Source organism: Cupressus sempervirens, chromosome 6, assembly GCF_028749045.1.
Source record: "Cupressus sempervirens isolate cs-2001-9-10 chromosome 6, ASM2874904v1, whole genome shotgun sequence".
In the NCBI taxonomy this organism is placed as follows: domain Eukaryota; kingdom Viridiplantae; phylum Streptophyta; class Pinopsida; order Cupressales; family Cupressaceae; genus Cupressus; species Cupressus sempervirens.
The window spans coordinates 494,426,570-494,444,720 of record NC_143123.1 but is presented as its reverse complement, the minus strand read 5'-3'; the positions used below and the strand labels follow the sequence as shown (position 1 = coordinate 494,444,720).

The 18,151-nt window shown below is 32.8% G+C and overlaps 1 protein-coding gene across 7 annotated transcripts in view; it reads right to left on the bottom strand.

Annotated features, from left to right (window-relative positions):
- Positions 1–2,659: 2,659 nt before the first annotated feature.
- Positions 2,660–18,151, bottom strand: part of LOC149553192 (uncharacterized) — a 67,366-nt gene continuing 51,874 nt past the window's right edge. For all 7 annotated transcript variants that reach the window (XM_089788680.1, XM_089788678.1, XM_089788679.1 and 4 more), the window contains one exon: positions 2,660–3,903. In XM_089788680.1, coding sequence (XP_089644806.1) covers positions 2,998–3,903 — 906 coding nt within the window. In that variant the 3' untranslated portion in view covers positions 2,660–2,997. The remainder of the gene's footprint in view (positions 3,904–18,151) is intronic.

Below are 18,151 nucleotides of genomic sequence, written 5' to 3'. Positions count from 1 at the left end.
TTCTATTTAATTAATATTATATATATATATATATATATATCATAATTATAAAGTTATGTTATATTTTATTTGATATTTAGATTTATATATTTTAAATTAAATTAACTAATAAATAATATTTTTTATTTTTTAATTTAAATTTAAGTTATAACTTATTAGTATTTGTCATGATCTATACTACTTTATTTTTTACATAATAGTTTCATTAGATATTATCTTTACATTTTAACTAGTTATTAAAAAAATTTATTGTAGATAAACATTTTCATATTTTAATTTCTTTCTTTCTTCGTATGGTGATATTTTTTTTTTCGAAAGTGTAGTATATAATTAATATTATGGAATGTACAACAATCTTATACATAATAATTATGATAATTTATTTTAAAACATAAAAATAAGGAGTATCAAAAATAAAAATAACTCCTCCATTATTACAAAGATTAAAAAAGAATCATTAAAATTTGAAATGTATTTTATGCTCATTGATTAGGGATAACATAAGCAATTTGTTCACTATTTCAATCTTTTATTCCAATCAATTTAGTATAATTTGAAAAAGGAAAATAAATTTATGTATATTTTTGTTAATTTAAAAATTAGTTTTTTTTAAAAAAATAGTGAAGTAATTACGTATATTTACATTATCTAAAAAATAATTCTTAATTGACTTTCTCCATTGCTAGTTTTATAATATTGTGCGAATCAAGCATTGGCTCTTATTATTGACACTCACACTTTTTTTAAAGTAAATATGATATATAAAATTGTCACTAAACAATTTAAAGATAATATATTTACACTAAAAAATTTATTGAATATTTATATTATATTAAATATTCAAAGAAAAGTATTATTGTGATACACATTATACATAATTTATTTTTTTCCTTCACAATTAATAGTTTTTTTTAATGGCGAAATATTATATTTATATTAATAATAACTGGTTACCATTTATGTAATAATTTATTTTTTTGTTACATTATCACCCTTGCAAGTGATTGCATAAAAAAATTATTTAAGATTTGAAATATTAATTATGTTATGAATTCTAATTTAATTATTAAATGTACTAAAATATCATGTCATGCACCATTTTGATGCCTCCATAAACATTCCCCTCCATAGTCAAATTATAACATTGACAATTAGCACTCATTTTGCATATATATGACTCTAGGAGAGGTGTAGCATTGGGCCTTCTTCAAAGGTCACAATTGTAGTGCTACTCCAACTCAAGAAAATTTCTCAATGGTAAGCCCACTTGGCTTGTTATCCCATTCACAAAAAAATTAACTATATTATACTTCATCAAACATGGTTTAATGAGTTTGAGTCAAAAACTAAACTTTGATAGTAATATTCATTATTTATGAACATGATTAACATTTTTACCACTATTTTAGTTGAGAAGTGAGACCCACCATACTTCCAATATTTGTAAATTATAGTTTTTGCATAAGGTGGGACTCATGCTATAACATAGCTCTTGTTTGAGTATTTGATTCTCTCTCTCAAATCTTTATATACAATAGATTAAATAGTACGCGGCTCGCCATTATGATTTATATGTTCTTATATCCTCCCGCTTCCAGCAAAACATTCACTTCACAATATGCAAACTTTCGGGTTCACGCCCAAGATATATAATATACATGTTATTTCCCAGCGAAAGGTGATTTAAAATAGAGGATTAAAATTCCAAACAGAGCATTAGACACGAAGTATAGAGTGTCGCTGTTAAGCAAGAAGGATCAAGAATCAAGACCATCAAGGCCAGAAACCAATAGTTTAGAGGGAGTGCTTACACGCATTCTGCGACCCCACGACCACTGTGTATTTCCAAATGAAGTAATTTCATTGTCGGTGTCAACACCATCTTTACATCTCTAGCAACATATTACCCACAGGCTCTTTTAGCAATGCATTTCAATGGTTACATTCACTACAACTAAGTGACAAATCCTAGGTTTCCATAAAGATGTAAAGCTGCACCAGAAAAATCGGATTTTGGTCCTGCACTACTTCAATATTTTGCGTACCCCGAATTTGAAAATGGAAGACAGTATAAAGCACGTTCCACATATAATTTTTGAACTGCCAAAGTAAGAAGTTAAAACTTTCAATGTACTCAACTATTTGGAGAAAACAAAAAACAAGCAAATCAATGACTTGTAAAGCTACCATATGTCAAACTTATAATGGAGGGAAAGAAGGCAACACGTAAACAGATTTTGATTCAAAGAAACCCAGCTACTGGATTCTCACTTAGTATCTGGCTGATTTGGGAATTCTTCTGACTTGATGAAAAATGCTGTAATAGGATGCCCTTCTGAGGATGGATATGATAGCCTTGACATATTTTGTCAGTAACACAACTTGTAGCATTATGACAAATTTCTAGTCAGCTTATTGTAAAATTAGGTGGCATTAAGAGCCATTCTGAGTATCTTAAAAATCAACTTTCATTCATTTCATTCCCAAAAAGCATTTGTTTGCATCCTTAATTGGATGCAACCAAGAAGAACCAGGACATCAAAGAAAAAATATAGTCATTCCCTGCCAATGCAATTAAAAGGCAAGAGTTTGAACCATGGGACGAGAATTAAAAGAGCACCAAATAACCTGTAAATGTAGAAAAGAAAATAATAAAGTATTCAAGTAAAAATAGTAATCATTGGTCCATTATAGATCTAGATATTTTAAATATTACAGAAACTCTTAACACAATGATAATTAATCAGGAATTAAGAAAATGTATCAACACCTGAAATGGTATATGCCATAATCCTATTCGTGTAGACAACCACCCAAGCTTGAAAGTAAAGAGTAAATTTGCAGAATGTATTTGATTGGCCAACTGAAAAGTACAAACTTAACAGGCACATCTGATGCTTGATAGAATGACCATGTTCACATGTGAGATAGCCATTCCAAAAAAAGCTAGGGATAAATAATTCGTTCACTAGCAAAAAGATGAAATTTAGAACTTCTCTATGTGTGTGGATGATTCTCCTTAACATTCATTTGCAATCCAACAGGTTCTGGAGGATCAGCAATTGGCTGATGTGGCTGAGACGTAGTTTCAGCAGGAGGGAGGATTGGCTTCGGCGGATGAGAGGACAAGTCGGCAGGAAGAGATGTTGCCTTTGTCTGGTGAGAGACGGGAGCAACAGGGGTCTGGAATGAATGCTGTGGGTGAGAAGCAGGTTCGGAACGGCAGGAGACTGGCTGCTGTAAGTAAGTTACAGATTTAGTCGGACAGGAGATATACTGCTGCGGTTGAGAGACGGGCTCGGATAATTTTGGAGCGGAATCCTTGTTGGGATGGCTCTGAAGTAGAGAATCTGGCGGGCTTCCATTTGGTTGAAGTGAAAAAACACCTAGCTGCTCTGAGCCAACTACTACAGGAGTTCTAGTTGGCTCTGGTATGGGAACTGATGTTGTTCCTGGCGAATTCAGGAGAGGTGCGAGGGCCTTCAAGAAAGGAGCGGAAATGGATGAAATCGCCAAAGTAGTCTCATCTCTCCTTGTCATCCTAACATTTGGGGCAATGTCATTTGCTTGAGATACAGGAACTGACAATCCTGGCTCAAACACAACACCTCGCAAGAAAGTATCCGTCTCTCCCACTCGAACTGTAAGTAAGTAGCCAGCATCAAATGAACCATCCAACATGCCATGAACTTCTTGGCCCACAAAAGTATTGTCAGAAAAAGATGACATTGAAGCATCTAATTTCTTTCGTTTTGCCTTTTTCTTCATCTCCAGCTGTTGCTGTACAGAAGTCTCCCCTCCGTGACCCAGAAGGTGTGTTTTACGAGGCCGGCCACGCTTTCGTTTGGCTGGTATAAGAACTGTTGAACCAATATGAGCTTCCTGACTTGGCTCGTTCATGATCTGCAATGGAAACATCTCCCAGTTGATTCAATACCGTGATAATGAAAACTTGACTGGGATAACAAACAATTCTGTATATTTATATAAGAGCATATAAAACACTGCAATTTCTCTCTGAACATACAAATTTCTTCAAGTTCCCAACAGGATCAAAAGATGACACTAAAAGCATGCCTACGTGTCAAAACAATTAATAAGATATCATTGCAAAAAATTAGAAATCCACCGTATAGCTCAAACGAGCAATTACTGCAGCCATTAGCAAACAATTATTGTTACTGTGACCTACATCATGAAAACTGGGAGCGTTTTTTAATCAGTGATGCACTTTCTAAGGTTGCCAAATTAAATTACACCATAAACAGAAATGAAAACCCTGGTACATATATGATGCCAAGCGGATTTATAATAAACTCTCTGAATATTTTAACAAATGCAAAAATAGTAATCATTTAAGCCACTGTCACTTATGTCCAGGGCAAGCATCTCCACTGCAGGGAGGAACGGATCACTCCACGTTGGTCAACCGTTCCTGGCAGAACCACATTGCTAACTTCATAAAAGAGAATAGCTACACATTGACTTAATCATACCTGCCGTTAGACCGTTGGGTCGAGAAGTGAGCAATATTAGACTCTATTACTTAATTGAATCGCACACTCTGTTAAGTGCCGTTGTCAGCCAAAGAGCAAATGGAGAATATAACCCATGCTGGATCACATCCACCTTAAATACACAATAACGACGAGAGTAACAACGGAAGAAACTCGCGTCCTTTCTGCTAGGTTATAGCTGTCTTTGGTTCTGATCTTTTTCTTTTCTATGCTAAGTTTCGAATTTCACCTAAAATTGCCTTCTATTTTCCAGAAAATGTATTTTACTTTTTCATAGTTTTAAGCAGGACCGCGCCTTTGACAAGGTGATTGTAATCTGCCCTTAAAAGCACTTGCTTGGAAAGAGTCTTTGTACTTCATTAAAATTTGTATGTAAATATATTTCTCTTTCTCAAAATATAAAAGAGAACTTTAGACCACGCAAAACAAGCCCCAACTCCACATACTAAATCAACCAACCTACAGAATGCAATAGGCCAATTAACTATAGCTGATTAAAATGCATACCCATTGGACCCCTATATTTTTCTTAAAGTAGCATGCAGCAAAAGACGAAACTGATTTTTATATACATCTCCCTTATTGGAACATGATCTCATATCATTACAATGCGTAGCAATAAGTTCAAGCAGATAAAATTATCGTCCATAAATCCATTCGACTGCTTCATTGTAGGCATAAAAGAGCTTTTTTTCTTTTCAAATCACTACGAACATAATTGATCCTTCACATGATTCTCAAAAGGGCTTTATTTGGATGATTTGCAGCAAAAGTGGCCAGCACTACCATATACACAAACTCTCGTAAGTGCCATCTGGATCTTGAGTACCACACCAAAGATACTTCAATGTAATAACAAGAACAGATCCCAACATAAATACTCAACACATTAGCATAATGAAGGTAAAATAACCAATAATTGCCAAACTGTGCGGATAACAAGTAAACAGGAGATCTTTGGACAAAGCACTGTGGACAAGTCTAGTCTATTTGTAGGAGACCCAGGGCTAGGCAATCAACCAACCACATTTTAAGATGTGAATTGTATGAGACTATAAGTATTATTGCCCTAATATTGTTTGCTGCTATACAGAAGACGACCAGATTTAAATAATGAAGTGACTAAAGACATCGGAATTGACAGCCTAGAACATTATTTTGTTTTCCAAGAATTTGCAGTTGCCGGAAAACCGTGCATGCAAAATCAGCTAGCAGTCAATCGTTCATTTCATTCAACTAAGGGCTTATCATGTTTGCAATGGAGAATTGGATTCCTTCACACGAAGTGAGAATATTGTTAAGTCCAAATGTGTATACCCGAGGCTACAATACTACTTCAGATTCTTCCAAACCTATGAAAAATCAGGCTAACGAATAACAATATCTGATTTGGTGTAGCTTGTTGGCTTTTGTTTATATTGATAGATCAAATAATTTTAACACTGGGAAGTTGTTCAACTTGACATAAATTCAAATATTGGTTTGGTTGGAAATTAGTGCCCCTTTAAGTGTTATTCCAAATATGTACTGTATTTTAGTGGGAGACTTTAATGTTATGTTGAACAGCTATGAGACAAGAGGGGGCTCTTTTGTGCAATCCCAAGCCCAAAAAGGCATCAAAGATTGGGTTCACAGTTCTGACCTTATGAAAATCGTAGCCAATAATGGATATTATACATGGAATAATAGTAGATCTGGTTTTAGCAATATAGCAGAGAAGCTCGATAGATTCTTCTTCAAAGGTAATTTAGGATCATTCCAAAGAAACCTTAAAGCATTAAAACTACCTAATGGCGGTTCTGATCATTTCCCTATTGTTTTGGAAATTGAGGAAACAAAACCAAGGAAGCAACCTTTTAAGTTTGAAAGAAAGTAGTTGCAAGATCCAGGTTTCTTAGACTTAGTGGAAAAATGGTGGAAGGAAGAGCAGATTGTTGGCTCTAAGATGTGTTGCTTCAATACAAAACTGAAGAGAGTCGGGCAAAAAATTCTTCAATGGAATTAGAATCAATTAAAAGAAATCTTCAAGGAAAAAGAATTTGTGGAAGAAGAGACCAATGTCTTAAATCAAGAAGTAATGAGACATGGTATGGATCAGGGAGAATATATCAGGGAGAAAGAATTGTTAAACAAATATAATGACCTACTCTCAAAAGAGGAGAGACATATTGGAAGCAAAAATCCAAATATAATAACCTACTCTCAAAAGAGGAGAGACATATTGGAAGCAAAAATCCACAGAATTATGGCTGATTGATGGGGATATGAACACAAAATTCTTCCACAACAGCACCCAACACAGAAGAATGATCAACAATATTAGTAGCATCAAAATATCCGTAGGTGATGTGCCGATGGATGCACAAATAATCTCCTCGGAAATAGTTGATTATTTTGAAAATTTGTTCAATGACTTTGGAGGTTCAGATTTATTATCCCAACAAAACTGACAGGTAGTATACCCAAGGTCATAACTAAAGAGCATAACAAGATTTTGAACAAGAAATTCACACTTTCAGAAGTTCAGACAGCATTAACCAACTAACTACACCTGGACCAACCAGACAAAGCACTTGCTCCAGATGGTTCTCTGCCTATTTTTACCTAAAGTGTTGGCATACCATTGGCCCAGAGATGACAGATGCATTAGAAAGTATAAGGAATTCAGACAATATATTGAGTGAACAATAATACCTTCATCACTATGATTCCCAAGAAAGAGAACTATAGACCCATGTCACTTTCTAACACTATACATAAAGTTCTAACCAAAATATTAGCTAATAGCATTAAATCACTTTACCCTTGCTTATATCTGAATAACTAGCAGGGTTTGTTCCTGGTAGATCAATTTTTGATGGTATGATAATCTTTCAAGAAGCTATTCATTCCATTCAAAACAACTTGGAACGGAGTATGTTGATGAAACTAGACATCAAAAAGCCCTATGACAAGGTTATATAGATATTTTTGTGCAAATGTTTGGAGACATTTGACATTTCCAAGCAATGAATAAATTTGAGATTTAGTTGCACTTCCAGTCCAAATTTTCAGTTTTGATCAATGGGACTCCTGAAGGTTGTCTTAGTTCATCCATGGGTCTCAGACAAGGGGAACCCTTATCCACTTTTCTTTACATAACTATGGCAGAACTGTTATGAAGCGCTATTACAAATGCCCTAAATTAGTGGGGTTAAGATCATGGAGGGCATTCCTAATACTACCTATCAATAATTTGTTGATGATACCATATTGGTAGGTAAAGGCACAAAGCAAGAAACTAGAAAATTCAATGATTAGGATGTTAAAATTAAACCACGGACAGAAATAACAATTACATGCAAATATAACCAATATCAGAAAATGATATATCACACACAAAAAGGAACACAAGACACCAAGATGTAATGTGGTTCACCCAATCCCTGAGCTACGTCCACCAAACAACAAGTTCGATATTATTACGATCCAGTGATTACAACCTGATTACAATCCGTAATCCTTTACAGCTCAATACCGCCACAAGAACCAATTTTCACATCACTACACTGAAACAATCCTTAACCCTAAGCTCTTTTATACAAGTATTTTTACCGCTTTAGGGTTATAATTAATAATTACATGCCGGCCCAAAATCCCAATAAAATAGGGCCAAAAAAAAAATTTGGGGGCTCTGCCCCCAAACCCGGGCAAGGAATTATAGAGTATGTACAGTACTTCCCTGATCAGTAACCACAATCTAACAAAGGACTGATGCATTGCCTTGGCAAACTTAAGTGATCAAATTTATGCCAACTGATGACATGTTGCAAGTTGTCACTGGTGACCTGATCCCAAGCGAGACTATTGACAAGAACATTTATCTTGCCTGCAGAATTATATACAAAATCTAAAGTTGGATAACAAGAATCTGTACATTCCTCTTTAGCAATAAATATCTTTCGTATCTATTTACAAAATTCCTGGCAGTCTTCTGCTGGTAGGTTTGAAAATCACATAGCTCTGGCTGGGACCGCCTGGGATGATCTTTGGTAAATGCTGCTAGCTCATGAGTCAAAGCCTCCAGTGGTGAGTTATCTTTTCCTGGAATGTATTCAACTGTAAAACTATACTGCATCAAAAGTGTTTGCTTCCATGCATATCCGCCTCTGCATAATTGAGCTAAGATGTGTTTACTCATACACCACTTAAATTTTTTACTATTTGTTCTAATAGTAAATTCTTTTGGGAGTAAATAGGCTCTAAATTTTTCTACTCCCTTTATAATAGAGAGGATTTCTTTTTAAGTTGGCCAATAATTTAATTCATGATTTTGAAATTGTCCACTAGCATATTGGGAGGTTTCAACATGGTTATCCCTTTTCACTAACAAAACTGATACGCAAGTATCCTTTGAAGCATCCATTTTGCAAAATGTAAGTTCCTCTGAAAGCAGGAAGGTATTCACATTTGGATTTCAATTTTTTCACTTCCACTGTAGCTTGTGGTGCCCAGGAGAAAGGTTTCTTCCACAAAACTTGCCTGAGAGCTTTAGTTTGAGTAGATACTTGTAGAACAAACTTGTGTATGTTAAGTTTGACGATCAGATGTAATATATATTATTTTCTATATAAGGTTGACATACTTTTGTGAATCTAATGTAATGCTCTTGATTATGAATTTGATTGCAGACTATATTCTCAACATATATCACACAGTGGTAAGGTACACTGAGACTAAATATATTAAATATCAATGCAAATGAGGTACCGTTGAAGACATATTTATTGTTGTGTTCACCATTTTTATCTCTTACTGCATGTCTTTGTATTTATATTGCAGGGTGGAGTCACGTCCACGAAGGATCGTGACTCCATCATGGGGTCACAATCCATCATGGGTATGACTCCACCATATGCTAATACATATCTATGCCAAAAACAAAATAGTCAATCAGTCAACCTGTTTTATATGAGAACGGAATTATTATATGATTAAAATTTAAAATAATAACCATTATATATATATATTTTTTTTTTTTTATTTTTTTTTTTTTTTCTTTTTTTTTTGTTGAATCACCATTATTAATTTTTCCAAAATTACATAATAATAATATATTTTTATTTTTATATACATCTTATATGGAACTATCTGTGTGTGTGTCTGTGTTTCTCTGTGTGTGTGTATAGAACTTCTTTTTTTTATAGCTATATATATATATATATATATATATATATATATATATATATATATATATATATATATATATATATATATTTTTATAGTTTTGTCTCAAGGTTTTATCCGACCAAAGCTACAAAATATCAACACTCCCTCTTAGCTAGGGAGGATAAACACATGATCTGATATTACCTCAATATAATGTCAAGATGGCATGATTAAGAATATCTTTAATCAGAAGATACTCACAATTTAGATATCATCTCATGATATCAAGAGTAATGGCCTCAGAATATCAAGTCACATGATATTCACTAAGTACTCAAAATTATGTCTTCTCATGATATTAGGAGTCATGAACTTAGAATATCAAGTCGCGTGATATTCACCAAATACTCAAAATGTCTATAAAGTATGTGCACACGTATCTTGAATGATACTTACCATAGGAACATTATATTCATGGTTTGTTTAAGGATGCTAATCCACCATGACACATTTATACAATATAACTTAAATAGCCTCAGAATATCAAGTCGCATGATATTCACCAAGTACTCAAAATTATATTTTCTTATGATATTAGGAGTCATGACCTTAGAATATGAAGTCGCATGATATTCATCAAGTACTCAAAATGTCCATAAGGTATATGCACATGTATCCTCAATGATACTTACCATAGGAACATTATATTCATGATATTTTGAAGGATGTTAATGCACCATGACACATTTATACAACTTATAGAAATCTCTATAGCGATATCTATCTCCTGTTGATTGATTTACAAGATAAAATCTATCATGATTTGCTTATACATCATAAGATGCCCATCATAATAGAAGATTAAGTTATTGTAAGATCGTCACCTTCCAAAAACTTTTAAATACAAGTGATAATCATTTGGAAGTCATCAATTCCTCATGTTGTACGTAGGGCCCAAATAGTCACAAAATAACATAAATAGTTTCATTAGTACAATAATCAAATATATTGAGACTCTTTCTCAGTAACTACAATCATACCAAGTTTACCTCGGATGTGTACCACCTTTATTTTGCAAGAGGTTTGGTGAGGATGGTAAAGAATAGTTAACTCCCTCTCAATCCAATATTTCACAAAAATTTGAGATATTTTGAAGTTCTTTAGAATACAAGTTTCTTTGAATCCAAGTTTGAATTATTGACTTCAACGAAGGAGGCTTGATGTTTGAGTCTGTCAAGACATCTTGCTGTAGTGTGCTCATAGTTGTCACATCTATAACATTGTATTTTAGAATAGTCTCTCTATTTCTTGAACGACTTTTTACCATTTGAGTCCTTGCCCTTTTTCCTTTCCAAATTAGTGATGAGAATCTGAATGTCTTCATTTGTGGGTTCCACACCAATTCCTCTAGATATTAGATTACACTCTTCTTGGATGCAGTAAGTTTTTAGTTGATCAAATTTGGGGAGTTTAGAACAAGCACTTATTCTTTATCTAAAGTTTTCCTATGAGATAGGGAGTCCATTTAAAGTAATCATAGTTAACTCCAGTTATCGGATTCGTGCATTTACCCTCGGATCTGGATTTGGGTCCGATTTGGATCCGGATCCACGTATGGATCCTTGAGGATCTGGGCAGGATACATAATCCTGCTTGTGGATCCGTAAGGATCCGCGTATGGATCCTTGAGGATCCGGGCAGGATCCGTAATCCTGCTTGTGGATCCGTAAGGATCTGCGGCACGCGGATCTTTACGGATCCATAGGCAGGATTACGGATCCTCGAGGATCCACACGCGGATCTGCGTGAATCCACGGCAGGGTCCAAAAAAAATTGCAAAAAAATGGGCCCAGCCTCATTTTTTATTTTTTTTTGTTTTTTCTGAAGGCCCTAAACCTTAAAAATGACCCTCTAAATCACAATGCAAGTTCATTTACTATCTATAATCATGAATGTGTTGATTTTCTTTATAATCATGAAAATAGATTAATTATCAATGGCATTGATCAAGTATACTAGATTCATAGATGCATACTATGAAATGATTTAGTTTTATAATTATGTATATTTCTCTTATTTTTTAGTATATGTATATATATATATATATATATATATATATGCACGAATCCATCACTAATCATAATTGAGAAAATAAAAAATCCCTGAATCCACGGATCCGATTCCGTACCCGAATCGGATTCTTGTCACGAATCGGCAACTAAGTAGTTAACTCTTTACTATCATAGACCAATTGTTGAGAGTTGGTTTCTTTATTCTGTTATCCTCATGAAATATGAGGTGATGGTCTCTCCTTTATTCATTTTAATATTGGAGAGTTGATTTTTAAGAGTAAGAATCTTGCTAGCATTGTTGATCTCAAATATGTTTTCCAGGGCTTTGAACATATCATATGCAGAGTCTAACTTTGTGATAATAGGTAGTAGATGATCTTTTACTCCGTCTATTAATAATTCCATTGCTCTGGTATTTGTCTTTTTCCCATTGATTCTTCTCGTCATTCTCATTAGATTTAGCAGTATTTTCTATGATTGTTTTTAACTCATGCTTTTTTAGTAGTAGCATCATTCGTAGTTTCCAAGCTTCAAAATTTGAAGCACCTTCAAGTCTGATTCCATTTTCCATTTGTAGGTACAAGATTTCCAACGGAACATATAGATTTAAAATCTGATCTTGTTCATTTCTCAAACCTGCTCTGATACGATGTTTAATATATATTATTTTCTATATAAGGTTGATATACTTTTGTGAATCTTAAACGTAATGCTCTTGATTATGAGTCCTGATTGCAGACTATAATTTCAACATATATCACAGTGGTAAGGTACATTGATAGACTAAATATATTGAATATCAATGCAGATCAGGTACCATTGAAGACAGATGTGTTTTGCTGTGTTCGTCATTTTTATTTCTTACTGTATGTCTTTGTATTTATATCGCACTGTGGAGTCACGTCCACGAAGGATCGTGACTGCATCATGGGGTCACGACCCATCGTGGACATGACTCAACGATATGCAAATACACATCTCTGCTGAAAATGTTGGTCAACTCTGCCGAAAACAAAATAATCAGTCAGTCAACCTGTTTTATATGAGAACGGAATTATTATGTGATTAAAATAATAACCATTGTTTATATATATATATATATATATATATATGTGTGTGTGCGCGCGCGCGCACGCGTGCGCTTGTGTGTATATATAGATAGATAGATAGATAGAATATCTTTGAATCATTATTATTTTAATTTCTCCACAATTACATTATGTATGTGTGTGTGTCTCTCAAGGTTTTATCCGAATGAAGCTACAAAATATCAACAGATTATATAATTAAGACATCCCAGAAACCTTAGCAATTGCTCAACCAAAGAAAATTTATCTGAAAATTGTCAAAAAAAAAAATTGAAAACATGGGTTTGTACGATAATTTTACCTTTCTTAAGAATAACTCCCAAAAATTCTACTTTTGTTACTGTTATTTGAAATTACTATAATTATGGAACCTTTAGCTGATTTTGAGAAAAAATAAAAATATTCCTTCCAAGCAGTAAAAAAAGAGATAAAAAAGGTGGATCTATACGGCTTTAGAGCCTCTCATATTCTAAAAAAAAATACTTAGCTAAGATTAACAAAGAAGTTTGCAAATACAAACAGTTGAAATGGAGAGATGCAAAAGGATCGAAATGTATACCAGATAAACCTACTTAATGTACCAAGAAACAGATTTGGTTACAAAATTGAAGGGTTGGAATTCAGTTTGCTTGCTACCAAGGTTTCACTAGAATGATCTTATGGACTTATTTAGAAATGTTGGATCGTACGAGGATGGATTTCCTCAATTCCTGGTAATGCAAATCGAGATCACTGTAAAATGATCACTATTCACTATAACTCTTTTTCTAACTTTTTTGCTGACAAGACCGGAGTTCTCTCCATTCAGCTCTTTCCTAGTAGTGCCCCTAATAACTAGTGCCCCTAATAAGCTGAGTTGTAAATCAGTTTATAATTAATAAAATAATTTGGCTATTTCCGTTTACCTATCAAAAAAATTAAGAAATCATTTTAATGAAGTTAAAGAAGGCAATGACCTTACTAGGAGCCACCTTATTACCCTACATTGAATTAGAAAAATGAAAAAGGGGGAACTTACATTGTCACGACCCACCTTATGCGACTCCTACTTTGTAGGTTTGATGGTCACACTTTTGACTTAGTCGACTTGGTTGGTTGACCTCGACTGGAGACTTATTTATTATTGATCTATGTGCACTGTGAACTATACATTAAATCGATAAGTGTTCGACTTGGACCTCTAGTTGATATGTATTTAGTTGATACGTGTTTCGACTATATGACTTTTGATTTTGATTTCACGATTATATGATGTTTTCATTTTAAGTATTAACCATGATATTATGTTATATTAGATGGATATGTTTTTGGCATGATTGTGATGATGTGCATGTATCCTTTGGTATAATTATGGTATTTGGCCTATGTGGCATTTGATAAGGAATTGTAATCTTTACATACACTTCCATGGCTAACGTGTTAATATAACCTTGGGTAAGGATGTCAAATTGATTTGTTTTTAGCTCTTCTTCATTAGAAAGGAACTACTGGGCAATTTGAATTAAAGGTTCAAGAAGAAAGATAGAGGAAGAGAGAAGGCCACTGAATCTTTCAAGAAAATTAAACTCACTAAAAATATTGTCTTCTTTTCATGTCTGAATCACTAAAAATATTCTCTTATTTTTATGCACATGTTCACATTATGTGTTTACGCCATTGGAAAGTTGTGATTTTTTTTTAGCAATAAGTTTTCTCATCTTGTTTTGCAACATGTGTACGGTATTATATTTAAATCTTAAACTACTAATCAGATATATCCGTCATAAAAAATCGTGCATGTTAACAGTTTCTTGAATTGACTGCGAATGTCTGTTCCCATATGCACCTTGTATGCCTTCTTCCCTGTTTAGACAAGCTACAGAATATTGGTACCCAGCAAAAACCGAAAAAACAATAGCAATTAAAAACAAATACAAAGTATTACTTTCTACCATATAATATTGATTAAAAAATAAGAAGAAGTTCAGGACATGAAAGTGAATGATACAAGAAGAAGTTCAGGACATGAAAGTGAATGATAATGTGTTCAAGTCTAAATTAATTATTATTTTTAATTGTTAAGATTAATTATTATTGTGTTAATTTTCAGTCGACACACAGTGGTGTTATAGACTCTTGTTTCAGATTGAGTGCTCATTTGTTGTTTTATTTTCATTATAAATAAAATATTTATGTTTAAATATAACAATTAATTATATTGTTCATAAATCTTCTTTAAATAAATTTATTGTTACTAAAAGGTGTTACCAAATCTATTCATGAGATTGCGTAAGTGCATTTAGGGATTGAAATTAGCAACAGCTCAATATTGAAAACATAATATTGGCTCTACAAATTTCTTCCCCTATTAATGTGGAGCACCTATAGTTTAGTAATTGATATTAAGGGCATGTTCTAACTTATTTTTGCGTAAGCTTAATTTATTTTGACTAATTAATATTAAATTTTGAAGGGTTAATAAAAGAGAGGGAAACAATTAGTGGAATCGGTGTCATTTCTTTCAATAAAAAGTTGCTGTTTATTTTCAGTTCCTTTATTTTAGCCCCCCTTTTTTCCCTCAATTTTTTTTTTTTTTATTGTTTTTTCTACCTTTAAATATTATATTTTATATCTATTTTTATTGTCTTTTCTTCCTTGAAAATTTATATGTAATAATAAATGCTAGAAGACAATATAGTGGCAAAATTAAATATTCAAAAGCCATTGGCTTCACAAATTAGTCTTTTTAAAAATTAAGATTGGCTGTCTGCCAAAATAAGTCAAACAGCTGTAGAGAAACCTGTCCTAAGTGAAAGTATTAATATCAAGATTTTAGCTATATGCATATAAATATTTAAGAAATATGTAATAAACTGTCTTTTAGAATTTATAAGCATTATTGTTTTTTAATTTTAAATATATAATAATCTCCATTATTGATATTAGAATTTATAAACATGATTGCTTGTTTTACTCATCTTACGATTGCCTAAGGTAGAAATTATATATATATATATATATAAGACCCGCAGGTCAATCAGACGCAATTTTTCTTTTTGTTCAATTACCAATAAAACAATCTTCCTGAAATTTCTTATTTATTGTTAAGTATAGCCTGAAGTCATTATTGTTTAAAATCTTATTATTGTTGTTATTCTAATAATTTTAAGTCCATAATTGATAACTTATTACGTACAACCTGGGGCTACTATTAATGCTGAATTTTATAAGTGAATGTTATTATTATTAGCTAAAATCTAAGCACCGTTATGTTAAGACTATTCATTACGTACAACCTGGGGCTACTATTAATCCTGAATTTTATAAGTGAAAGTTATTATTATTAGCTAAAATCTAAGCACAGTTATGTTAAGACTATTCATTATGTACAACCTGGGGCTACCATTAATGCTGAATTTTAAAAGTGAATGTTATTATTATTAGCTAAAATCTAAGCACCCTTATGTTAAGACTATTCCAGATGTGAGTTTTATTTGTAATAGTTTTGCATGGGAAAGATTGAAAGTGCAGACGTTACGATATCATGGCAGTATAGAATTAAAATTAGTTTGGATCATATGATGAATGTGGAAAATTTAGAGATATATCTTATAAATAAAATTCATTTTAGAGTTCAGAAAAATATTTTATAGATGAAATTCATTTGAGAGTTGATAAAAAAATCCTTATAGACGAGATTTATTTGGTAGTTAAAAAAAATTCTTATGTGTGTAAATTTCTAATAACTGTCATTCCATATTTTAGTTCAAAGTTTAGAAAACATCTTATACATGTCAAGTTCTAGTAAGCTGTTGTTCTAGTTCAGTTGGTAATTGACAAAATTCAAAATTCTAGTTCTAGTAAGCTGTTGTTCTAGTTCAATTGGTAATTGACAAAATCCAAAATTCTAGCAAATGCAATTTAGTATAAATAGCAGTTCAAAATGTCTTTTAGGATTTAACTGTTAACGTTAAGTTTGTTATTAAGTCAAGAGCCTTTCTACAGTGGCATCATGCATCATTCTTCAATGTAAACTTTTGTTAATTTTAAACTAATTTGACAGTTGTTTGAAAGTCAGTACATGTTAAATTTTAATTTAAAAATATTTTGAACACTGTTAATGAAAGATTATAATGTTTGAGACGGCTGCCAGTTAAGGTATGATGTTTGAAACGGCTTCCAGTTAAGGTTTGTAGAGTTTGAGATGGCTGCCAGATTGATTGATGAAGATTCCAGAAAATGTTGGCAGTTTGTATTGAATTGAAAGGTATTTTGTAAATATCTGCTGTAGAATAAACCATGGACCTGCTCTGGTCCCGTTCGTACAATTATAGTCGTAGAGTTTCATTAAGTATTTTAAAGATTTCTAAACTTTTGAAAGTGTATTTTTTCGAAGATAATTCAAAATGGCTACCGTTAAGATCTCAATATTGGTGTACATTCTTTATACAGGAGGTGAGTAATCTGTTCATTTTTTATGTCATAACATATTCTAATACTCGGAAACTGTAGAAATATTCAGTAATTAAGAGGAAATCATATGACATGTTGAAAATATTTTGTAACATTTTGTTCGTCTAGCTATTATGATGCTTGCAACTCATGTTCAGGTTCTATACTTTATCATTCACGCAGTCCTCAAGTTCTATTTTCATGGTAAATGGCATTAAAAGTTATATTTTTTCTATTGGTCGGCTCATTTTAGCCATAATTTGTAAGTGGCAAAAAGCTTGTATAAAATGGCTTAGGGTTGAGGAATGTATGATGGGATTGTAACTTCTTGCGGTGGTATTGAGTTGTAAGGGATTAGAGATTGTAATCACTAGATAATAAAAATATTGGACTCACTGTTGGTGGACATAGTCCAGGGATTGGGTGAATCACATTTAATCTTTGTGTCTTGTGTTCTCTTCTGGACAATTTATTATTTTTTGATATTGGTTATATTTGCATGTAATTGTTATTTCTGTCTTGTTAATCCTAACAAAGGGCAAAGAAGTCAGAGGTTTTACTATCATTCAAGTAGCCTGTGAAGCTGATAATCTTCTTTGGATACTTGACTTTCTATTGAGAGACCGATGGGAGATGATTTTGTTCGAATACAGGCTAATCAAGCTGATCTTGCAGCACTACATTCCAAAATACTTATTATGTATCAGTCTGTAGTCAGTTACAAGATGAATCTGCACAGCATAAGGAAATGATCGCATTTTATTTCCCAAGTATAGTCATTTCACGCTATTGTACAGGCCTGGAGACAGCCACTGTGATTTTGGTTGGATGTCGTGGGCATGTAAATCATCGGATAGGAAAGTGGAAATGCATATAAATCATTCGCAGCATTTAC